Source organism: Callithrix jacchus, chromosome 15, assembly GCF_049354715.1.
Source record: "Callithrix jacchus isolate 240 chromosome 15, calJac240_pri, whole genome shotgun sequence".
Taxonomy (NCBI): domain Eukaryota; kingdom Metazoa; phylum Chordata; class Mammalia; order Primates; family Cebidae; genus Callithrix; species Callithrix jacchus.
Genome location: NC_133516.1, coordinates 73062588 through 73087617, shown reverse-complemented (window position 1 = coordinate 73087617; position 25030 = coordinate 73062588). Strand labels below are relative to the sequence as shown.

Below are 25030 nucleotides of genomic sequence, written 5' to 3'. Positions count from 1 at the left end.
GCAGGTGTGAGTCTGACCATCAGCTGCCTGCCCCAGCCTGCCCTCAGGCAGGAACATTCTGTTCCTGGTGCCTATGGAATGAATGTGCAGAGGACACACCCAACAACCGAACCCCGAGAGTCAGAGGTGGCTTCCCAGACCCTTCTCCTCCTCTGGATGAGGAGTGTCAGCAGGGCCAGTCTGAACTTTGTAGATGAAGGAAGCCAGGGCACTTTGGAAGCATGTTTATGAGTCTTCCAGGCTGTGGAGGGAGAATAGGGCTGCGTTTTTTTCTGTGAACACAGCTTCCTGTGGCCATGAACCCGCTGGCTGGACACCAGTCGAGATGACCCAGGGTGTGGCTTCCTGCCCACAGACTGCTTGACCTTGAAGAATATAACTTGAGGTCTGTAGAACTGGATCAAGGAGGTAGTCCCTCTGTGCTGAGATCTCCCCAGGCCCTCCTCTGCCAGGAGGGGAGCAGCCCAGGGCACTTGTACAGGGCAAGGTGGCAGCAGACCTCGGTCTGGGCACTCACCAAGGCCACACCCCACATGGGCTACAGCTTCGTCCAGCCCAGCCAGTATGGACCAGCCTGCTGGGCTGCTGGATGCTGTCCAGGTAGGTGCAGAGGGACCATGAGCCTTCATGGCAGGCCGGCAGAGGGAGGTCCTGGCAGACACACAGCCACTGTCTGAGGAGAACCTGACCTTCAGGGAGGGACAACAGGGGCTGGCGGAGTCTCCAGAATGAGGCCCTGAGTCACACTGGCCTTTGTTCCTCACTCATCTCTGCTGGCCCTCTGCCAAGGGGCTATCGGGGAACTCTCTGCAGGCACAGGACGCTTGGCAACTGGGAAGCCTCTGTTTGTGTGGACTTCTTGGGAAGAACGTCCTGGTATGGGCCAGGAGGAGAGGACTGGAGGGACCCCAGGCTCCGACTGCATGCTCCTGGGATCGTGGTGCATTGCCTGGCCATGGTGGTCACTCAGCTGAATCTGATGTTTTGCTTTCAGGGCAAGAAGCTGCGAGGCTTCAGCTGTGAGCTCACCAGGTCCTCACATGGGGTCTTGCCTGAGTCTTTCTTCACCATCATGTGCCAGGTCGTGGTGCCCATTCTGCTGTCCGGCTTGGGCATGATGATGGCTGGCCTGGTGATGAACACCATCCAAGTGCGTACTGGGTGTTTGGGAGGTCAGGGGTGGGGGGTGGGGGGCACACAGACCAGGTCTCCTGGCCCCACAGACAGGGCAGGCTGGAGACATGAGGGGCCTCTGGAATAGGACAGCAGCCCTGAGCCTGCCCTTGCTGCTTGGGCATCCTGGGTGTCAGTGAGGCTACAGGAGGGACCTCTGACACTGAGACCGCAGCATTGGAGATTCACAGAACAATAGAGGTCTGTCAGAACCTTAGCCTGCGCGTGCTTCCTCAGCCCAGGAGCTCAACCACCTTCCTCCCAGAGCATGTGGGTTCATGGGGCAGAGTCTGCCACTTACCAGTGGAGGGGATTCTTAGTTATACTGTTCTACCTTCATTTCCCCATCTGTAAAATGGGGGTCATGAAAGCCCTCACCTCACAGGATTGTGAGGACCAGATGACTTGGTCTGTGTGCTGTGGTCCCCGTGGGGTGGGGGCATGACTGCTGCAGGCAGAGCTCAGTGTACCCAGCCCCCAGCATCCTGGTGTGGCCCCTGGTGAAAGAACAAGGTTTGGAGCCTGAGGGTGCAGGTGGGCAGGCCGTGGCGGCCTCCCTGCGGTGGTGGCCTGTGCTGAGGGAGATTCGCTCGTTACAATCTGTTTCTCCCCTAGTGTGGTTCGGGTAGCGTATTGGAATCACTGGGAGGTTTGTACTGTCTGCCTACTGAAACATTTCATATAGAGTCAGTTTAGAAAAACTGGAAAATACACCCAAGTGATGGAGGAAGGGTGTCCCTCGCCTCTATCACTGCTGCTGTGTACCTATCAGGACAATTTTCTATGTACATATCAACATATACATGTGTGGTTTATACTATGCAGTATTGCTTTTTAATCTGTAAATATAAACTTGACATTTCAAACCATAAGGACACCTCAGATAGCGTTTCATGTTCCCAAGTGTATGCAGCATCTTCTTCCTAATGGCCACTCAGCATCTGTCTGTGCCCCTGGTTCCAAGTTGGAGAGGGGTGGTCTGTACCCACCAGTCCACCCAGCCTCCAACTGTGAGCTCACGATGGCTCCCAGGTGGCTTCTGCTTGCTCATCTCAGTTCATGGGACACTCATCCCCTTTTGGGGCTGGGGTGGCCGTTTGCATCCTGGCCAGCCCCCTGTTAGAAAACTTGTGCTTCTGTGGGCTTGCAACCTGAACACCCACTTCTTCCTCCAATAGCCTCACCCCAAGCTGTGCTGAGAGCCCCACCCTGCCAATGCTGGGGAGAGAGACTGTCGGGCAGTCCGGAGGGCTGGGCAGGGAGTGGAAGCCACAAGCAGATGTTTGCCTGTGAAGGAAGAGGGAGCAGTCATTCTTCTTAGGGGTCAGGAGATCTGTAGAGGAGCAGGACAATTTGATTTGGACTTTAAAGCGTAGTGTAGCAATTTCCAGGAGGCCCTGAAAAGACGTGAACATTCCAGGCAGAGGGATCTGTGTGCAAAGATATGGGTGAATGATAGTGTGTATTTGTAGAGCATGAGGGACGGGGTGGCTGCTGTCATAGGGACAGGGATGCTGGGCAGGAGTGAGGGGCTCTGCTCAGAGTGTGTGCTATGCACTGACTATAGCAGGTGGCTGCTTTATGTTAAAATGAGTATCTTGCTGGTTTTATTAAAGGGTAGCATAGACACATAGGAGAGCACACAACCCCTTTGTGCGGTTCCATGGGCCACCTCAAGGTACAGGGACCATTGCAGCCCCACCCAGGGCATCCTCAGCAGAGCCCCAGCAGAGGCCTCTGTGCTCAGCTGTCTCAGCCCCACCTCTGACTCTAGCACTGGGAGTTTGCGTTGGCTGTCCTTGACATATGCTTGCGTGTCTTTGGGGTTCATAGGACTTATGTGTTAGGTATGCCCCAGAAGAGGAGTTGGCAGTGAAGGGTTACAGGTAGCTGAGTGATGGGGTCATATTTTTTTTTTCAAAGTGATGTAGTATCTCTGTTTATTGAGTACCAAGTTTTCTATACATTAGGTGAAATCTATTGATTTATTATTAAAATAATATCCTTTTCTATTTTCTATCTGTTTTTTTTTTATGGGGTCATATTTATGCCACAAAACTCACCCCAGCCAGTGGTGTCAAGGATGACCCCGAGGGTGAAGAGGGGCATGGGAGAGCTGGGGGTCTGTGGGCAGAGTTCAGAGCCCCTCAAGCGTAAGAATCATTATTTCTGGGAGATTTCAACCTACCTGATGACCAATACAGGCATATTTAAAGTGTTGCTGGAGAGGGCAGTGCAGAATTTAACAGCTGTGATGAATGTCACATTGGGGAAAAGAAGGTATTGAGTCCTGGCTGGCAGAGCAGGAAGGGTGGCAAGGAGAAGTTTGGGGATTTGGGGTTTGAGGTGCTTGTGGGGTGTCCAGGGTTCAGCCAGAGTTGCACAGGCAGATTTGATGTTCACAAGGGACTTCTGAGCCAGAGACACCTGCACAAGCCCAGGGTGTCAGTGTATTTGCTATTGGCTGCAGCTAACAGGAAACCTAACTCAAAGGGACTTAAAAAGGACACTTATTATCTCTGTACAGAAGTCTAGGGATAAGACAGTGCCAGAATTGGTTAATTACTGGATTAACAGTATGACTCAGCATTTTTTCACTTCACATTTGTATTTGTTTGCTAGGACAGCCATAACAAAATACCACCAAGCTGGTAGCTTAAACAACACAAACTGATTTTTTCCATAATTCCGGAGGCTGCAAGTCTGAGATGCAAGTGTTGACAGGGTTGGTTTTTGAGCTTTGCAGATGGCTGTGTGTCTTCACGTGGTCTCACCTCTGTACATTTCTAGGTCCTAATTTCCTCTAATGAGAATGCCACTCATACTGGGCTAGGACCCACCCTCATGGCTAGATTTCAATATTATCTCTTTAAAGACTGTCCCTCCAAATATAGTCATGTTTTGGTACTAGGGATGAGGACTTCACCATACGAGTTTTAGGGGACACAATTCAGCCAGTCTTCGAGACTTTGTGCCAGAGCAGTTGCGTCACGGTTGTGTGACACCCAATGTGACCAGACGGGAATTCTCAGATCTCATTGGCCCGAGTCATAGCAACCGCTGGCAAGGAGGATGGGACCACCAGGCATTAGGATCCAGCTTCCACTCCATCTCCTGCCTAGACTTCCTGCTGAAAGCACTGGGAGAATGGAGCAGGTGGGGTGGCTGCTGAGAGATAGTGCGGGGTGTGCAGTGGAAGGGGACTCAAGTTGCGGAAGGGACAGGGTGTGGGGAGAAAGGAGAACTGAAGAGAAAGCAGGAAGGAATGTCAGTATTACAAAGTCAGGAGAAGGAAGAGGGGCCGAGAAGGGGTGGATCATGAGGTGGGCACAGGACTCGGGGGTGAAGGCCAAGAGGCCAGGGGAGAGGGTTGTAGAGCTGCACCTGTCAGCAGGTGCTTTATCGGTGCAGTGGGGGACAGTGCCACCCTGAAGGTAGAGCAGCAGGTGGGGCTTACCCATCAGGGACCACCACTTCCTTTAGAGAGAGAGTGAGAGCTGTAAGGCTGCAGGGTGGACCCAGCCGCTGCAGCACTAAGAGTGATGGGTGAGGACCGGCACTTGTTTGAAGGTAGTGGTGCTGGGAAGGCAGGAGGAAGGCTGAGAGGAGGGTTTTTTTGTGACTTTGGGGTTGCTGGGTGCGGGGTCTTGGGTATAGGCAGAGAGAGTGCCCATGAGCACCCTAGGCTGCACAGGAGGTTGGGAGAGTGTGGGTGGCAGTGCCCAAAGGCCAGCTGGGGAATATGTGATGGTCTTGGTTCCCCTGCTAAGGATGGGACCTGCTCTGTGTTGAGGAGTGTGCAGGCTGAGAGGACAGCTGCACAGAGCCATTGCCAGATGCCACTGGGAGGCTGGGAGGCGCGGGAGGACACCTTGCTTGGTGATGTTTTCTTCTTAAGTTTTAGAAGAGGGCAAACTCAGAACTCCATCAGAGCTGGCACTGGATTCTGAAGCCCACAGCCCAGTAGATAAGGTACAGGGAGAAACTGAACAGGAAGGGAGCCATAAACAGTGCTCATCTTCCTTGGTCTGAGAGCAGAAAGGAGTCTTTTTTTTTTTTTTTTTTTTTGAGACAGAGTTTCGCTCTTGTTACCCAGGCTGGAGTGCAATGGCGCGATCTCGGCTCACCACAGCCTCCGCCTCCTGGGTTCAGGCAATTCTCCTGCCTCAGCATCCTGAGTAGCTGAGAAAGGAGTCTTAAAGGGCCTCTGGCCTGATCTCTTCACCTTCATGCCTGCTCAGGCCTGTTGCTGGGCAGCTTGTGGATGACTGTCTGAGTCCCTAGAGGCTGCGCCGATGTGCACATCTTTACACAGCTCTTGCCTCATAGGGAACGTACAGGAACTAGACCCCAGGCCTCCTATCTCCTTGATGACAAATCAGGGATTTGTTTTCAGGTCTAGAATTCCAAACCCAGGAGAAGCTTCTAGTGTTAAGCGTCAGAGATCGCTACAGCGGCCAGACAGGTGAAATAAATCAGTAGGATCAGATGGGGCATTAAAATGGATTTAGGGGAACATCTGATTATACATTTAACAGTTAAGAATTGTTTTCGCCTCTACCAATAAATGTTTTCTCTTCCATTTTTCTTGAAGCACTAATCCCTTTGACCTTTGAATTTATTGATTTTTCTATGTTAAATGGGATAGAGACATACGCTATCTGTTTTTAAACACCTCGAGCCCCACAGGCTGCTCAGTGGCAGCTTGCACGAAGCCCCTGGACCTGGTGGTAGAGGGACGCAGGGCCTGCCTGGCCTGCCTGAAGATCCTCGATCCCTGGTAGAGACAGGGCCTTTCCTCAGCCCAGCCATCTTGCAGGTGTTTCCAGGCCTCCCAATTCATGAGAAATCCCCCAACTTTCTCATCCAGGACCCATGCATGCCTCTACAGAACACATGGTGCAGAGCACAGGCAGCCCAGCTGCCACGTGTGGGCCTCCAGCCTAGTCCAGCTGCCACATGCGTGCCTCCAGCCTAGTCCAGCTGCCATGTGCGGGCCTCCAGCCTAGTCCAGCTGCCACCTGCCGGCCTCCAGCCTGGCCCAGCCCCCAGAGTGCTTCTAGCCGCTGATGCTGATTCAGTGAACAGCACTGAAAAGGTTTCACAGCTTTATCTTTGTGTTTAAAGTCATTTAAGAAACTACTTAGTCTGACTTGTTCATTTTATGGGAGTGAAAAGTGACTTGCTAAAGGTTCTCTCAAGAAATTTCCAAAGATTCGCTGACGTGTGTTTGGTTTATCTCCTTACACTTTCCCTACCAGCAGTGGCCTGTGTTTGTGGAGGTGAAAGACCTTTTGACGTTGGTGCCACCCCTGGTGGGCCTGAAGGGGATCCTGGAGATGACACTGGCATCCAGACTCTCCACAGCTGTAAGTGGACACCTGGACATACGAGGCGGCCACAACATGGGGCAGGAGTGTCCCTACCACTGGGTCTCCCCTGGTGCGCAGGTGGTGGGTTGGATTCTCCAAAACAATGAATATTTCTGAGTTTTGTTACCTAACGATGCTGTCCCTGGTCCCTCTCCCAGCCTAACACCCTGGCTTTCCACTACCAAACTGGATGACTAAGTGACGTGCACAACTCTGTGTGTCCCCGTTCCTCCCTTGACCTAAATGTCAGTGGGTGCCATGTGCCCCAAGTCCGCACACCGCCCTTCCCACCCACATCCACCTGGACCCTGAGCCTGTGAAGCTCAGCCCCTTCACACATTCACGAAGCAGCCATGGCAAGCAATGCAGACGTGATGGAGGGTTCACTGGAGGAGACAGGAAGGGTTTGTCACCTAGAGGAACCTTTCTCGGCTGCTTCTACTCCCCAGAATGGCTCTCTGAATACTTGGTCACTAGAGGTGTCTTCTCTGGGCTCCAGAACCAGCATAGTTCCTAGTTCTGCCAGCTCTTCTCACACCTTCCCAGCTACCCCAGGAGACTGAAGCTTTTTTCCTTCTACTACACAGAATGGTTTCTCCGTCCTCTGACGCCCATGTGATATCCTGTAGGTGACAAAGACTGTGGCAAGAGGAGGTTGTGGTGTGTTCAAGGAACTGAGAGGACAGCAACGTAGCTAGAGAGCAGAGGGCAGGTGGGGTGGGGCAGGGGGCTGCTGAACATGAGGCTGAAGAGATAGGCAAGGTGTGAGTGGCCAAACAGTGGCCCTGAAGATAACCAGGTCCTGGTCCTGGACCCTGTGGATGTTAACTTCTAGGGAAGAGGCCTTTGCAGAGGTGACTAAGAGCAGCTCCTTGGGATGCGAAGTTGTCCTGGATTATCCAGATAGACCCAGTGTAACCACAGAGGTGGCCCTTATAGAGGTGGACAGAGGGACATTTCAGACAGGAAAAAAAGGTCATGTGGTGGAAGCAGGGTAAGAGAGGAAAGATGCTATGCTCCTGGCTTTGACAATGGAGGTAGATGAGCCGAGAAATGCCATTGTGTGTGCTGGGAGAGAGGAGACAGACTGTCCCCTAGAGCTTCCAGAGAGAGTCAGGTTTTGATTTTGACCCCATAAGACTCATTTCAAACTCCTGTCCTCCAGAACTATAAAAGGATAGATTTCTTTTGTTTTAAGCCACTAAGTTTGTTACAGCAGCAAGAGGAAACTAACACAGAGGGCCATATCACGTGGAGCCTTGTGGGATGTGGAAATGTTTGAACAGCTGGTAACATGCGTGCAGTCACATGCATGCACACACAACTCATTGCATACATGTGTGCACAATAGTTTTGATCCATTTTTTTTCTAAAGAGTATTCATTTATTTATAATTATTGCTAAGTAAACTTCTCTTTTAAACAGGAACATAAAAACACAGTAGGGCTTTGCACAAGTGGAATCTCTAAACAGTTGGTTTGTATACATGTCAAAATAAGTTAGAATGGAATTCATCCAGGAGTTTCCAAGTCACCCTAGGGGCTGTGCACCTCTTTTGAGAAGGTCAGGGAGGGGTTTTGATCCATTTTTATGAGGGAAAAAAATGTTGATAGTAATCTCTGCCATGGAGGCATTTCAGATGTTTGTTTCATAGTGCTTAACTGCATTTTATTTTACTTTTATTTTTTTGAGACAGTTTCACTGTGCCATCAGGCTGGAGTGCAGTGGTGTGATCTCTGCTTAGTGCAGCCCCCACCTCCCAGCCTCAATTGATTCTCATGTCTCGGCCTCCTGAGTAGCTGAGATTACAGGTGTGCACCACTACACCCGGCTCATTTTTGTATTTTTAGTAGAGATGAGGTTTCACCATGTTGGCCAAGCTGGTCTTGAACTCCAGACCTCAGGTGATCCACATACCTCAGCCTCCCAAAGTGCTGGGATTACAGCTATGAGCCACCACGTCCAGCCCTTAACTGCATTTCAAACACTTCTCTACAATGATCATACCTTAGTGTCATAATTCTCTTAAAAAACATAAAACATAAGAGGAAAAAAGAACTATTAATGTAATTCATTACAACAGTCTTTCAAAGGAAAACAGACACATTATCACAGTAGAAACTTCAAAGGTTCCACTTTTTTTTTTTTTTTTAAGTCTTAAGGTATAAATTGATAACAAGAAAAACAGAGGATTTAAATGTGCAGGTCAATGACTTCTGACGAATACCTACACCTGTGTAGCTATGACCCTAGTTGAGACACAGAACATCTCCATCTCCCTGGAAAGTTCTTGTTGCTGTTGCAGCCCACTCACCTACTCCATACCGCACCCCCATCTACCCTCAATCTCCATTTATTAATTTTGCCTTCAACTCCCATATGTGACTTACAAAGATACTCTTAGCGCAACTTGACACAGAAGAATATTTTATTTATGTTGTTCTGTGTGTTAGGCTAGTATAATAAAGTAGGAAGACAAAGTAAGAGTCTTAAATATTGGAAAGGAAGAGAAAAACTTACTTTTTTTATTAGTGATATGCTTGCCTTCTTGGAAAATCTAAGCAAATCACTTAGAAAACTGTAAAACAGTAAAGTGGGCCAGTTTCAAAACATCTACATGAAATAAAATATATACATTAACAGATATAAATATGTCTCTGTATACTGTACACACTGGAAATAGTCATTTGTATTCCAGGAATAAATCCACTTGGTCATGGTGCATAATTCTTTTAATATACTCTTGTATTCAATTTGTTAGTATTTTTTTTAATTGCATTTTAGGTTTGGGGGTACATGTGCAGAACATGCAAGACAGTTGCATAGGTACACACATGGCAGTGTGTTTTGCTTCCTTTCTCCCCTTCACCCACATTTGGCATTTCTCCCCAGGCTATCCCTCCCCAGCTCCCCCTCCCACTGGCCCTCCCCTTTCCCCCCAATAGTCCCCAGTGTTTAGTACTCCCCTCCCTGTGTCCATGTGTTCTCATTTTTCATCACCTGCCTATGAGTGAGAATATGCGGTGTTTCATTTTCTGTTCTTGTGTCAGTTTGCTGAGAATGATGTTCTCCAGATTCATCCATGTCCCTACAAACGACACAAACTCATCATTTCTGATTGCTGCATAATATTCCATGGTGTATATGTGCCACATTTTCCCAATCCAGTCTATCATCAATGGGCATTTGGGTTGATTCCAGGTCTTTGCTATTGTAAACAGTGCTGCAATGAACATTCGTGTGCATGTGTCCTTATGGTAGAACGATTTATAGTCCTTTGGATATATCCCAGTAATGGGATTGCTGGGTCAAATGGAATTTCTATTTCTAAGGCCTTGAGGAATCGCCACACTGTCTTCCACAATGGTTGAACGAATTTACACTCCCACCATTTTTAAAAGATTTTTGCATCAGTATTCAGCAGATATTGGTCTGTAGTTTTATACTCTGTGTCTTTGGCTTTGATATTAGCGTAGCACTGGTCTTATAAGATGAATTTGGAAGAATTTCTTCCTCTTCAATTTTTTGGGGACAGTTTATGGATGGTTAGTGTTCATTTTTCTTTAAATGTTTGGTAGAATTCACTAGTGAAGCCATCTGGTCCTGGATTTTCTTTGTTGGGAGGTTTTAATTACTGTATTAGTATATTCAGATTTCCTATTTCCCCATGATTCAGTCCTGGTCAATTGTGTGTTTCTAGGAATATATCCATTTTCATTAGGTTGCCTAGTTTGTTTGGATACAATTTTCTCTCTTATATTCTTTTTTATTTCTGTAGAATCAGTAGTTATATTTCATTTTCATTTTTCATTATAGTTTTTTGAGACTTCTCTCTTTTTTTCTTAGTCAGTTGAGCTGAAGGCTTTTGAATTGTTTTTTTTTTTTTTTTTTTGAGGAACCAATCAATTCTTAAGTTTCATTGATTTTTCTCTATTATTTTTCTACTCTCTAGTTATCCCTGCTATAATCTTTATTATTTCCTTCTTTCTGTGAGCTTTGTTTCTGAAGGTATAAGTTTAGGTGGATTACTTGAAGTCTTTTTTTTTAAATGAAATTGTTTTCAGCTATAAATTTCCTTTTAAAACTGCTTTCACTGCATCCTATAAATTATGATGTGTTGTATTTTCTTTCTTTCTTTTTTTTTTTTTTTTTTTTTTGACGGAGTTTTGCTGTTGTTACCCAGACTGGAGTGCAATGGTGCGATCTCGGCTCACCGCAACCTCCGCCTCCTGGGTTCAAGCAAATCTCCTGCCTCAGCCTCCCGAGTAGCTGGGATTACAGGCACGCACCACCATGCCCAGCTAAGTTTTATATTTTTAGTAGAGATGGGGTTTCACCTTGTTGACCAGGGTGGTCTCGATCTCTTGACCTCGTGATCCACCCGCCTCAGCTTCCCAAAGTGCTGGGATTACAGGCTTGAGCCACCGCGCCCGGCAATGTGTTGTATTTTCAAGACTAACAGCCAGACGGCCGCTAACGGTTCCACCCGTCAACCGTTCCGTCGTCGCTGTCCGTTGTCGTCAGGACTAGGTAGGTCTCGCCCAATGGGGACAAAGTGGTCACTGGGGACCCGGATCTGCACGGCTCCGTGGCCTAAAGAGGCAGCCGAGCCTGCCTGCGTCCTTAGACAGCCTTCCCAGGCCCTCTATGACCTAACGGCCTCCGCTGCGCAGCATTCGAGCGGCCGCCATGTTTCCAGGTCCGCCCCTCCCGCCGCCACCCAAAGGAATTGCATCCGGGCAGCTCAGCTGGGGCTCTGTCGAGGCCCAGCACACTTGGGCCAGGAGACCCAGTGACCAGCAGGGTCCATGCTGGGGTACTGGCTTGGAGAAGCCGCCGCCGCCATCAGTCACCGAAGTGGGGTGGGGTAGAGAGGTTCACCGTGGCTTCAAGGCCTGAGCCTGGCCAGGCCAATAGGCAGACACAGCAGAGGCCTCCGGTGTCTGAAGGGCAGAGGGCACGGCCTGTCCCGGGGCCCCCCAGCTCACCCGCCAGCCCAGGACCGGAGGGCCTGGAGGGCCCAGGGGGAGCTCGCAGCGCTCTGCGTCTCTCCGCGTTCTCTGCCAGACCGGAGCTCTATTATTTTATTTTTTAAAGTATTATGATAACTTCTTTTTAACCACACCTAACATTTAGGACCCAAAGCCCGAGGCATCTACTGCCACCTGGTGGTAGAGTGTACCACCTGTGGGATTTGGAATTGAGATTATACATTGATTGAAAATTGATTCTGGGTCCCCCCTCCCCTCCCCGCCGGCAGCGCCCGGGGCGGCCCCGTGGAAACCCAGGCCCTCGTCCCTCATGTCTCGCCAGGCTTCGTGAGCTTTGACAACCCGGCCAGCGCGCAGACCGCCATCCAGGCCATGAACGGCTTCCAGATCCGCATGAAGAGGCTCAAGGTGCCGCTGAAGCGGCCCAAAGATGCCAATCGCCCATACTGAGCGCCGGCGGGAGGGTCCCCGGGGGGAGACCAGGACTCGCATAGGGCAGGATGCTGAATGGGCTATATTAAAAAATAAACCTCTCTCTATATATATATTTATAAATGAGAACTGTTGGATGACACCTTTAACATATCAGCCAATATAAATCAAGCTGAAGACTCCAGACACTGTCTGTGTGACTGTAACATTTCTTCAAGGAAAGTATAGCGTCTATGGAGTTCAGAGGGCACATGTTTGGGGGAAAAATATATATGACATAAGAAGATGAAGAAAAATGAGGGAAAAAAATAACAAAAAAAGACAACTTTAAAACAAAATATCACGAGACCAGATGGGCAGGCTGAAGGGCTGGGAACTGGGAGGAGACGCTGCTTACCGATCCCAGGGCTTTTCTAGCCCACGGGTGCCTGAGACAGGTTGGGGCAAGCGGTGCGTGGGGCCTGGTCCCCAGGGGGCAGCTGGGAGGCCGCCACTGAGCATCTCTATCTGTCATTCCTTTAGCTATTTAGGGACCAAAGGACCAAACTTTTTATTGCAGGTGTGTAGCTCTATGTCAAATAGAGGGGGAATGGAGGACCCCCTCCTTCCTGCCTCATGGCTGTTCTTGAAACAGCTTAGAGTGATTCTATGAAAAATGTAATAAAAAATTAAAAGAAAAAAAACAAAAAATTGATTCTGCAGTCAAAATATGGAACCATAGAACATTAGAGTTGTTGGAGATATTAAATATTACATAGTTTTTCTTATAATAAAACCCAACATCTTTTTACATACAGTATTTTAGTTGAATACCTCTGATGACAGGGAGTTCATGACCTGGCCTGATAGGCTATTTTGTCATTCATTCCTGTTAGAATGTTTTTCTTTAGGCCGGGCGCGGTGGCTCAAGTCTGTAATCCCAGCGCTTTGGGAGGCCAAGGCGGGTGGATCATGAGGTCAAGAGGTCAAGACCATCCTGGCCAACATGGTGAAACCCCATCTCTACTAAAAATACAAAAAAAAATTAACTGGGCTTGGTGGCGTGTGCCTGCAGTCCCAGCTACCCCGGAGGCTGAGGCAGGAGAATTCCTTGAACCTGGGAGGCAGAGGTTGCAGTGAGCCGAGATCGTGCTGCTGCACTCCAGCCTGGTGCCTGGTGACAGAGCGAGGCACTGTCTCAAAAAAAAAAAAATTTTTTTTCTTTTTATTTTTTAGTAGAAAAAATACGGGGATGCTAATAGGGGTTGAGAAAGCACAAGATGTGGTGGGTGCAGATGCAGGGATGGCTGGCCCAGCTGAGTTGGCCAGGAAGGCTTCCTGGAGACCTGAAGAATTAGCAGATAGCTCGACAAAGGCCGGATAGGAAACAATATTTCAAGCCTAGGAAGAGCATATGCAGTGGTCCAAAGGGAAGAGAGCGCTCAGCATGGAAAAGTGAGGGCTGACCACATAGTGATAATGACACATACATAATGCTTTCTGTGGGCCAGATATTATTCTAAGCCCCGTACATTTATGAAGTTATTTAAATACTTTCATCATCCCCATTTTACAGAAAACGGAGACACAAAGAAGATTAATAATTTGACTGATCTCACACAACTAAGTGTTAGAATTGGCATTTGAAGGCAGTTGGCTGCGGAGCCTTGGTGGTGCCAAAACAATTATGCTGGTGTGTGTGTAGCACTGATTCCCAGTGATAATCCTGGCACCATGTTGGATATGCCTGGGCCTTGTGGTAACAGTCAACTTGGAGATTGTCTTTTTAAGCCTGACAACTTGTGACATACCCTAATTGTTGAGTCTGTCTGTGTTAGGCAGATGAGATTCCTTGCCTCAGTGGTTTCGTTGTGTCTCATCCTATGTGAACAGACTGTAGGGAGGGTGCCCCTCACCTCTTAGTGAGAAGGGACTTGGGGCTCAAACAACAATTTAACTGTAGATGATGAAATCATGTTCTCCACGGTAGATTCCCATTCCTAAATGGGGAGAAAGAGAAAGGAAAATGGTTTAAAGACCAATACCCAGAAAAGGCTGACCTCCCCTGGTGCTCGGCCACTGTGGGTGGTTTTTGGAGCTACAGGTTGTGAGGGAGAATACTTTGGTTGATTCCCAACTTGGCTCCAAGGGAATGGGCCTGAAAGGGGGTTAAGGTATTGGTTCTGCTTTCTTTCCTTCCAGTTTGTAAATGGAAATCCCTTAGGGTACAGGCATGCCTCAACCCCCTTGTAGTTTTCCTTGTCCATTCTGTAAACCTTTTAATTATCTTCAGAATCTATATTGTCTTCTGTTTCCTGTGAGGACCAGACTGATAGGAAGTCCAGATGAAATATATTGGTAGCTGGGAGGGGATGAGGGGATCTAAGGGAGGCGGTGGTGAGGGAATATGAAGAAGATGTATTTGAGAGATGCATAGGAGGTAAAATGGAGAGGACTTGCTGACAGAGTTGGAAAGTAAGGCAAAGGGGAGGTATTTGTTGACCCTGGTTTCTGGGTTTTGTATCTTGGTCGGTGGTGGGAGAGATCCACAATTAGGAAGGAAGCTTGTGAACTCATTTCTCCCCAACATTTCATTATGAAAAAAATGCAAACCAGGAAAGTCAATTTTGGATATGTTAAATTAGGTAGTACTTTGGAGTCATCCAAGAAAAGTTAGCTGCTGGATAGTTGGGTCTGGAGCTTGGCAAAGACATGTGGGCTGCAGTACATCTTTCTGAGTTGTCTGTGGCTTCAGAGGTTGCTCTCATATTACTTCCTCAGGAAAACCTCTCTATCCTGCCCCTGCAAACTAGCTGTGTGCCCCATACTACTATGTAGCAGCATCATTTCTGACAGTTACAAACTTGTGATTAGTTATGTAATGTCTGTCTTGCTAAGTAGAATTTAATCTCTATGAAAACAGGGGCCTCACCTTGTTCAGAGCAGTGTCCCCAGTGCCTAGCCCAGTCCCTTGCACATAGTAGGAATTTCTTAATTATTTGTTGAATAAATAAATGAATCAACCATTGTTTAGACTGCTTTGGTGCATCAGGGCTGACAGCTACTTGAATGTCTGAAGCTCAGGATTATCCAGGACTAGCCCTTTGAGCCTGGTCTGGAGGTTTAGTCCCTCTAATATCATGGATACACAACTCTGCTTATCTGTCTAGTCTTTCATAATTCAGCACAGTGGACCGATGACTTTGCCAATTGGCTCACCTCTGAAGTGTGAAAGTCTCCATTCAGGTTTGACCATGTTCCAATTTATAGGAAATGACCAAAGTTGAAAGTATATGAAGATCTAAACTAAAAACACAGATTTAAGGCCAGGATCTAAGATTCAAAAAGTAAGAGGCTGTGGATAAGAAGCCACATGTTGGGAGCATGAGCTCAGTTCTGCGTGGAAAGATCTGAGGGCCTGTGCTGTTGCCTTTCCCCAAGCCACTTAGTGATCTTTGGGGCTATTTTGAACCTGGAGATTCTTGGCCTTTTGAGATAATATATAACTTTGAGAAATTGCTCAAAGCTTTATAATTTTTTCTTCAGAAAAATGCTAATGAGCACATTTTGGAAACATAGTTTTATATATATATATATTATCAGAGGTTTTCAGGAGCCTCTCCAAGGATTGCAGGTTAAGATTTCTATTCTAACCTAATTTGAAACCAGCCTTCTACACTGGGGTGTCCAGCTCCTTCTGTTGCAGGGCCCTGGTGATCCTGAAAATTGTCAGTTAACTGGGGATGGTAGGTCCCTGGTGGAAGAGCATTAAGGAGAGGAAGGGCATGGAGCATAGACAAAATGGAATTGAGACATAATCTTTGCATTTCCCACCAAAGCTTATGTATCTGCAGTCTTCACTTTAATCAAAACAGCTTAATTTAGGAAAGAAAGAGCCCACTGTTTTTGCTTTTTGCCTAATAATGTTGGCTATTATCATTAATACAGTGTTTGTAATTTTGCTTCCTGAAAAATTTTTTAAAGGAGAAATACAAACCATATGTTACAAGGGCCTTCATTTGATAGTTTAACTGGGGTCACTCTAGGACTCTATAGATACTGCTGATTATGATAGGAAAGCTAGTGGGATGGGCCTGACAAGGATCTGTTGGCAGCAAGGATCAAGAGACCCCCTTTGGAATGATCTTATCACAAGGAAGAAATGTTTGGGGACAATGTGCCATGTTTGTGGGTCAGGTGTGAATTATAATACAGCACAATGACAGTCACTTATTGTCCTGCAGACCCTGAAGACTTGTGCCTGACCCAAAGAGAAACATTAACAGTGATTAAAATGTTAAAATTTTGTTTTATTAAAATATCTGTAAGGCAGTGTATCAGATGTGGGTGGCTTCTTATTGTGAACATCTATGACTTCCTGCCTGAGAGCCTTTTTTTTGGAGCAAAAGGAGCAAGCTGAGGCAAGCTGGAAAGGCAGAACATTAATGCCCCTGGAAGACACCCTCAGTCAATGACAGGTGGGGATTATCCAGTGGTGGATGAAGAGCTTCCTCACCCCTCTGATTGGGATAACTCTGAGGTGTGTTCTATGCTGTCTCCCAGAGTTCCTCAACAGTATTGGGGCACAGGGGTAACTGGCTGGACGACACACCATTTATTGGCTTTCTTCCCATCACTATAATATCTTACTCTTCCTATCTGTGTTCCACTGTTCCTTAGATCGCCTCCTAAATAAACTATTTGCATGTAAATCTCTGTCCCAGGGATTATTTCAGGTGGGGGGTTGGAAGGTAGGAGGAATCCCTACCTAGATAAGCCCTGAGGATATATATAAGCCATCATAGGTTTGGAGTCAGACAGATATGGATTCAAATTCTTTCTCACCAGTGACACTGAACAACTTAATTTATCTAAGATTGTTTCTTAGAGATGACACTGACTTCATAATGGAGACAATGACTTCATAAGGTCATATTGTAAGGAACAATTTGAGAATGTATATAAAGCACTGTACCCAGTGCCTTGCACATGGTAAGTGCTTAATAAATGTTGGCCATTATCATTAATACAGTGTTTGTAATATGGTTAATACAGCATAACTCAGAGGGCAAAGCACAAAGCTGTTTTCCATCCTTGGGGTGACTGCAGGTTGATTTGGCAGGTGTGCTATAAATACTGTGTCCCTGGTAAGCAGCTGTGGCATAGCAGTGTCAATAACTTGGAGCAAGCATTGCCAGGGCAGGAGAGGAGGAATATGGTGCACACCAAAGTGGTGGCTTAAAAGAAGAGCAATTGGCATTGCAACAATGGTATTGCCAATTGTGCTTAGTCTTGGTAAGCACAGATAGCTACAGCACCAGTAACTTCGTGTCTGTGTCCAGTATACACTTTGTTGGAATTTTATTAGCTTCACTCTTGAGTGGTTGTGTTCAAGGCTACCAGGACTTAGTTTCTGATTTCAACCTGTTTTCCCAAATGCACAAAGGACTCTTTTGCTTTTGTTACATTTATGATCCTAATTTGTTATTGTAAGGTATTTCAAATTGGACTGTCTCTTCATACCCCGTCATTCCCTATTTGCAGACAAGACCATATGTCAGTTCTTTGGCCACAGTGAAGGAGAAACTGACAGACACCAAGAATCTGAGGCAGGTTAAAGGATTTCACTCATTCTCTAATCCTGATTTATTATAGTGCCACGTTTCACCTGTAGTGCTTCAGCCTTCTCAAACAGCCTCAGGTTCCAGAGTAGATAGAAATGATGGGCCGCTTTGGCTAGGAAGGTAGACAGCCAGTAGGATTAGTTGTTGCCCATCCCCTGCAGGTGCAGCCCAGTGCTGTGGGGGAAGAGTTTGTTTCACTCCCTTTTATTGTTTCACTCTAGTCAGAAATCGAGGACCATGGTAACATCCAATCACAATCTCCGCTTACCTTTAGACACTAATAGACAAGAAAATTGATTTTGGAGGGTATATGGGTTTCAGTCATTCTGAAGTACAATCATCTCTGTATCTTCCCTTAAAATTGCCAAAATTGTGCTTTTACTCCAGCCGAACCCTGGGGTTTTGGGTAAAGTCATTCACTGTGATTATACCATCAGGACCAATTCTGTTTGGAAAAAGGTTTATCTGCAGTTAGTTCATTGATAGTTTAGAAAGACAATATACAAACAACTCTCTCATTTCAAATTCTGCTGTTGATCCTTTTTCTCTTAACTTTGTTTTTTTTCTGAGTCAGGCTCTGGCTCTGTCATCTAGGGTGGAGTAAGTGGTACAGTCTTGGCTCACTGCAACCTCCACCTCCCAATTCAGCCATCCTCCCAATTAAATGGTACAGGCACACACCACCACATCCAGCTATTTTTAGTAAAGACCAGGTTTCACCATATTGCCCAGGCTGGTCTTGAACTCCTGAGCTCAGGAGTTCACCCACCCTAGGATTACAGGTGTGAGCCACCATGCCCACCTTTTCTCTTAACCCTTGACTGCCTGCTCCTCTTCCTCTTCCTCCTCCACTTCTGTTCCACTGGTCATAGTGAAGTGTGAGTCCGAGTTACTAGGGGGGCTTATAAAGACACAGATTCCTAGGCCTCACCCCTAGAGTTTATGATTCCATAGGTCCAGCGTGTAGCCTACAATTCTGCATTTCTAACATATTCTCGGGTGCTGCTGCTGTCACTACTGCTAGTCTCAGTAGCACTCAAAGAATTATTGTCCTATATAATTCTTTTCCTTCCTCTTCTTCTCTTTCCCCTTTTCTTTCAGATCCATATTTCATGTTCCTCACAATACTTTTCTGTTCCCAGAGCAGAATAATACAATAATCTCACTCTATCTTGGGCTGCTAGATTTGTTATTTTGGTATTCTTTCACCTCTCCTTTGTAAAAGTTAACTTACACTTCCTGCTCAATGTAGCTTAGCATCGGGCTGACGTGTGATGCAGAGATCTCCCTATCCACTTTGGCAATATACGTGTAGAGAAACTGGAACGTGCTGAAAGGTATCCGAGGTGGCCCACCATCATGGTCACATAAGACCTCACACACTATCTTGAGAGTTTTTGTGATAGCCTCTAAAAGTTAGATAAAATGTGAAGAAAGTTACTCTTCCAGGCTGAAAGGTATCTGAGGTGGCCCACCATCATGGTCACATAAGACTTCACACACTATCTTGAGAGTTTTTGTGATAGTCTCTAAAAGTTAGATAAAATGAGGAGAAAGTTACTCTTCCAGGCAATAATCCTGAGATCTGATTAGATACAAGAAAGAAAACAAAAATATTGCTCTTATAAAATGAGGTGGGAACAATTTAAGATTCTAGAAAGCTTAAAATTTTTACATTCAAATGTCACTAATTCATTCTAAAAAATATTAAGTATTGGGTGTCTTTATTTTTTCCTCTCCTTTCTTTGTTGGAAGACTACTCAAGGAATTAAATTTATAAATTCCTAAATGTGACTAGGAGGCAAGGTCTCCACCAGATGGTGACCTCTGACTTAGTCTCAGCTATAACAAAATACCTTAGACTGGGTAATGTATAAACAACAGAAATTTATTGCTCTCAGTTTTGTAGTCTGGGAACTCCCAGACCAAGGTGCCAGCAGATTTGCTGTCGGGTAAAGGCCTGTTCCTCATAAATGATGCCTTCTATGTGTCCTCATTGGGTGGAGGGAGCAACTTTTATAAAGGCACTAATGACATTCATGAGGGCACCACCCTCATGATCTAATCAACTCCCAGAGGCCCTACTTTTAAGGTCATCACCTTGGAAGTTGAGATTTCAACATATGAATTTTGGGGGGACACAAACATTCAGACCATACCACTGACCAACCCCACATTTAAGATCCCAGAAATAGTCCAATGTGATGCAAATGAATATAATGATTACTGGTTTCATAGGGCACCCTTTATTTACAGACTTAACTTCCAGGCTGACTTTACTTCTAGGGGTTCTTTTTTTTTTTAAGATGGAGTTTTGCTCTTGTTGCCCAGGCTGGAGTACAATGACATGATCTCAGCTCACCGCAACCTCTACCTCCCGGATTCAAGTGATTCTCCTGCCTCGACCTCCCAAGTAGCTGGAATTACAGGCATGCACTACCACACCTGGCTAATTTTTTGTATTTTTAGGAGATATGGAGTTTCTCCATATTGGTCAGGCTGGTCTCGAATTCCTGATCTCAGGTGATCAACCCCCCTAGACCTCCCAAAGTGCTGGTGAGCTGCCGTGCCCGGCCACTTCTAGGGGTTCTTTGACATGGGGATGATGAGGAGCAAAGTCAGATATCTCAAGGCCTCTTGGAATTGGAGGAGCTCACTATTATTCAGTGGTAGGCCTGAGGGTATCTCAGAGGAAGCAGAGAATTGAGGATAGAATCACAGAATGTCAGAGGTAGAAGAACCTCGTGTAACATTTAATCCCACCTCCCTGTTTTAGAAGAAAAGTAAAAAGATACAATTCACCTCATGGTTTCCCCTTTTCATTCTGGGATATAGGTACATCAGAGGAAACCTAGCATCTACACAGTGGGCTAAGCAGAGGGAGGGTTGGAATTTGACTTTCCAAAGTCACTCCCTGTTACTGTGAGGTATGATGATAAGGGAAGGACTGAGACACATTACAAACTGGTGAGGGCTGTGAAGTAAACCGCCAGAGCCAGGGAGCAGATAGGTGAGCCTGGCAGAGACTCAAGGAGGCCCTGGACACCACTGAGAACTGAAATGAGCCAGTGGCGGAGGCATCATCAGGTTTTCACCAATCTGGGAGAGATGAGACCAAACATTTAAGTTGCAAGTAGCTAGCGACCAAACAGATGGGCATTGCCATGGAGACCAGAGATGCCAGAGAAGACTGAGGATGTGGGAAACCCTTCACTTGACTGCTCTGTGGTCCTAGAGTCACCTCTCTCTGTCTACATTCAGCTGCCATCTTGGAGAAGAGAGCACGGTGAAGAAAAACCTGAGACACTGGGAAATTTACCTTTAGGCTGTTTCAGTTACTGCATTAGACTAAAGTTTCAGGACTGGACTGTATTTATTTATTTTCTTATTTGACCCTTTGTGGGTGAGGTAGACCAAGAAGATCAGAATTAACTACAGATAAAATTTTAAAGGTACATTTCCCGCAAAATGTCTCCAAATGTGGTGTGAGAAAATCTGTAATCCTATGATAATTTAATAAAATAAATCCACCTTCTTATCTTCCCATTTGTGATTTTCTCCAGTCCTGATTGAAAAGTCATAGGCCTCTGCTGTTGACTTTCCTTTCCTCCTTGGAAGATAGTGATTTGTTCAGTATAAAATGCTATAAGGACAATGAAGGAAAAAAGAGCCACAAATGTCCTTTTGTTAACTTCTCTCTAAAGAAATGATTATTATGAAGGCTGTAGGGGAATCTATAGGAAACGTTGGGCTACAAGATTTCGCTAAATTTTCTCAGAAACAAAACTGTCAAATATGCATTCCACGCATATTTGAGAAGAACAAGATAATGTTTAGAAATGCTGAATGATGAACTAACTTTTCGTACCATTTGGTTTTGGCAGAGGCAATTACTCTCTCAAAAAATTTCAAACTTGTATGTATCTCAGGGATTCTACTAAAAAACCCTGTTTTTGATTCATTTTAAGTGATTTTAACAATGTTTAACAATAGAAGTTCATATATAAGATACCCAAGCTTTAAGTATCTATACATATAAACTGATTTCAGCATCTTTTGCTTCAGAACAGTAAAATGTCTTTTCCAATATCAAACAAGTCAAATTTGGAAAAGGCGTGAGTCTTTTCCAAAGAACATCCTGCATCCATGGAGGAGACATGACTAAATTCAGAAAGAGTCTCATCTCTCCATTTTTTGCTTTCTTATGTCTGAGTTTTGCATCCAATTCTGTCTTTTACACAGTAGCTTTCTATAAGATTGTACCCCTTTTTAAAAGTGTCTATTGATACATATTCTAGGTGTCTGGAAGTCTTTTTCTACAGCTGGCTTTTGGTTGTCTCTGGGAATATGAATGGAGGGAGTGGAGTTAAAATAAATCTGAGGGCAATATTCATAAATAATCCAAAACTACACTATAGTCAGCTCTTCCCAGAGTCTGACGATAGTGTTTCCCTCTCTCTCTCCTCCTCTTAACCCCTGCTTCTGCCTGGCAAGCACTGAAATGACCTTGATTTAGAGAGGAGAAGGACAAGATAAGAAGAGGCATGTTTATCATCAGCTCTGGAGAATAGACCATGTGTACAGATGCACTGCCCTTCCAGGCCCAGAGGAAGATTTCCCTTTCAGGAACAAACAGTCAAGCTAACTTACAACTCCCAGAGCACTGGAATCGAGGGCTAAACACTTCAGTCACTTGATCTCCTCCGTGAAGTGACCCACGTTCATTACACTATTGAAGAGATCTGTTGGAAGTTTCAGTGCCTTCCACATCCGGGCCAGCTCATCCGCACGGATGATCAGTCTGTCGGCAACCTGCAGGGCAGGGGACAGACACAACAGAGAGGATGTGGGAGAAGTTGAGGCAACACCCTGGGGAACACCCTGCCCCCAGGCCAGGTCCACATCTCCCAACACGGGGCAAGGGGCGGGAAGGGGGTGTTAGGAAGGTACAAGATGGCTCTGTGTGGCAGTTGTCTCTGCAAATCCCAGTGCTGAAATATAGTACATTAATTTTTAAACTTTAGATGCCAGAATTGTGCAAAATATGTACATTTATATTTTATTTATTTATTTATTTATTAAGATGGAGGTTTGCTCTTGTTACCCAGGCTGGAGTGCAATGGCGCGATCTCGGCTCACCGCAACCTCCGCCTCCTGGGTTCAGGCAATTCTCTCCTGCCTCAGCCTCCTGAGTAGCTGGGATTACAGGCACGCGCCACCATGCCCAGCTAATTTTTTGTATTTTTAGTAGAGACGGGGTTTCACCAGGTTGACCAGGATGGTCTCGATCTGTTGACCTCGTGATCCACCCGCCTCGGCCTCCCAAAGTGCTGGGATTACAGGCTTGAGCCACCGCGCTGGGCCATACAATTCCTTTTTAAAAAACAAATTCCTTTCTACTAACTTTATTACAACTTCTATAGCCCATTCACAACTAGACTTTCTCTTTATTGAACAACTTAGTCAATTTATTTTAGGACAAAAATTCACTACACAAGATGCTTTCTTACATAACATCACTTTCCTTTTTACCTTTTTTACTAAAAATTACCTCTTTATATCTTTAACTTTCTCTACATCTCTTATTTCCTGGTTCCTTTTGCCTTGTTTTATACATAACTAAGCTTTGAATTAGACAAAGATATTTACCCTTTAAAAAAGTTTTCCTATAATTTTTAAATTGGAAATTACCCAGAAGATCCTAGAAGTCCCGACCGGCCGCTACACTCCCCGCGGGCATCTGTGGGCCGCCCGAGGCTAAGGAGCCAGCGTCCATTTTGTTCTTCTCGTGGTTCCAGTGGGGAGAGAAGGAGGAAGCAGGGAGCGGGGTGGTTGGAGGGGGACCTGCCGCGGCTGCTGCCACCGCCGCCACCACCGCCTCTGCTCCTCCGTGGGAAAGGAGGTGTGAGTCCTGGGCTCGAGCCGGCTGTGGCGCTGCTGAGGGAGGGTCAGCGGTGGGAGGGCGATGGCGGATTTAGATAAACTCAACATTGACAGCATCATCCAACAGTTGCTGGAAGTGAGAGGGTCCAAGCCTGGTAAGCACGTCCAGCTTCAGGAGAATGAAATCAGAGGACTGTGCTTAAAGTCTCGTGAGCTCTTTCTCAGTCAGCCTGTCCTACTAGAACTTAAAGCACCACTCAAAATACGTGTGCAATACTATGATTTGCTGCGACTTTTTGAGTAAGGTGGTTTCCCACCAGAAAGCAACTACCTGTTTCTTGGGGACTATGTGGACAGGGGAAAGCAGTCATTGGAGACAATCTGCCTCTTGCTGGCCTACAAAATCAAATATCCTGAGAATTTTTTTCTTCTCAGAGGGAACCATGAATGTGCCAGCATCAACAGACTTTATGGATTTTATGATGAATATAAAAGAAGATACAACATTAAACTATGGAAAACTTTCACAGACTGTTCTAACTGCTTACCATAGCAGCCATGGTGGATGAGAAGATATTCTGTTGTCATGGAGGTTTATGACCAGATCTTCAATCTATGGAGCAGATTCGGCGAATTATGCGACCAACTGATGTACCAGATCAAGGTCTTCTTCGTGATTTTTTGTGGTCTGACCCTGATAAAGATGTCTTAGGCTGGAGTGAAAATGACAGAGGAGTGTCCTTCACATTTGGTGCAGAAGTGGTTGCAAAATTTCTCCATAAGCATGATTAGGATCTTATATGTAGAGCCCATCAGGTGGTTGAAGATGGATATGATTGTTTTGCAAAGAGGCAGTTGGTCACTTTGTTTTCTGCACCCAATTATTGTGGAGAGTTTGACAATGCAGGTGCCATGATGAGTGTGGACGAAACACTAATGTGTTCTTTTCACATTTTAAAGCCTGCAGAGAAAAAGAAGCCAAATGCCACGAGACCTGTAACACCTCCAAGGGGTATGATCACAAAACAAGTAAAAAAATAGATGTCATTTTGATACTGCCTAGTTGGGACTTGTAACATAGAGTATATAACCGTTATTTTTAAGACTGTAATGTGTACTGGTCAGCTTGCTCAGATAGATCTGTGTTTGTGGGGGCCCCTCCTTCCGTGTTTGGTTTAGTGAATGGCATTTGCTGGTTATAACAGCAAATGAAAGACTTCACTCCAAAAAGTGTTTTGTTTTTTAATTCTCTATTCCTTTTGTAAATAATTTTAATGATGGTGTCAAAGCTGTACACCCCAGGACAGTTTATCCTTTCTAAGGGGTAAGTGTACAATTGATCTTTTTTTAATTCAGTACAACCCATAGTCATGTAAATGCTCATTTTCTTTAGGACATAAAGAGAGCCCTAGGGTGCTCTGAATCTGTACATGTTCTTGTCATAAAATGCATACTGTTGATACGAACCACTGTGAACATTTTTTATTTGAGAATTTTGTTTCAAAGGGACTGCTTTTTCCTCTAATTGTCTTGTTATGTACAAACTAGTTTTTATAGCTATCATTAGTTTTATAGC

The 25030-nt window shown here is 45.7% G+C and overlaps 2 protein-coding genes and 1 pseudogene across 2 annotated transcripts; all 3 read left to right on the top strand.

Moving 5' to 3' along the window:
* Positions 1–325: 325 nt before the first annotated feature.
* Positions 326–23214, top strand: LOC144579629 (uncharacterized). Its single transcript, XM_078352407.1, has 5 exons — positions 326–335; positions 453–600; positions 790–1150; positions 6435–6542; positions 19903–23214. The coding sequence occupies exons 1-5, from the start codon at positions 326–328 to the stop codon at positions 19915–19917; spliced, it is 642 nt and encodes a 213-aa protein (XP_078208533.1). The 3' UTR covers positions 19918–23214.
* LOC144579587 (uncharacterized) lies at positions 11010–12712 on the top strand. The gene is made up of 2 exons (XM_078351787.1): positions 11010–11244; positions 11806–12712. The coding sequence occupies exons 1-2, from the start codon at positions 11090–11092 to the stop codon at positions 11984–11986; spliced, it is 336 nt and encodes a 111-aa protein (XP_078207913.1). The 5' UTR covers positions 11010–11089; the 3' UTR covers positions 11987–12712.
* Positions 23215–23350: 136 nt separating the features above from the next.
* Positions 23351–24495, top strand: LOC100397702 (serine/threonine-protein phosphatase PP1-gamma catalytic subunit pseudogene; annotated as a pseudogene).
* Positions 24496–25030: the final 535 nt, after the last annotated feature.

What these genes read in the sequence shown, in the direction of transcription:
- LOC144579587 (XM_078351787.1), top strand. Translation starts at nt 11,090, where the DNA reads ATGGGGACAAAGTGGTCACTGGGGACCCGGATCTGCACGGCTCCGTGG. An exon ending in AGCGGCCGCCATGTTTCCAG is followed by an intron (nt 11,245 to 11,805) that starts GTCCGCCCCTCC and finishes CCCCGCCGGCAG; the next exon opens with CGCCCGGGGCGGCCCCGTGG.
- LOC144579629 (XM_078352407.1), top strand. An exon ending in GGCTGCTGGATGCTGTCCAG is followed by an intron (nt 601 to 789) that starts GTAGGTGCAGAG and finishes CCCTCTGCCAAG; the next exon opens with GGGCTATCGGGGAACTCTCT. An exon ending in TGGTGATGAACACCATCCAA is followed by an intron (nt 1,151 to 6,434) that starts GTGCGTACTGGG and finishes TTTCCCTACCAG; the next exon opens with CAGTGGCCTGTGTTTGTGGA.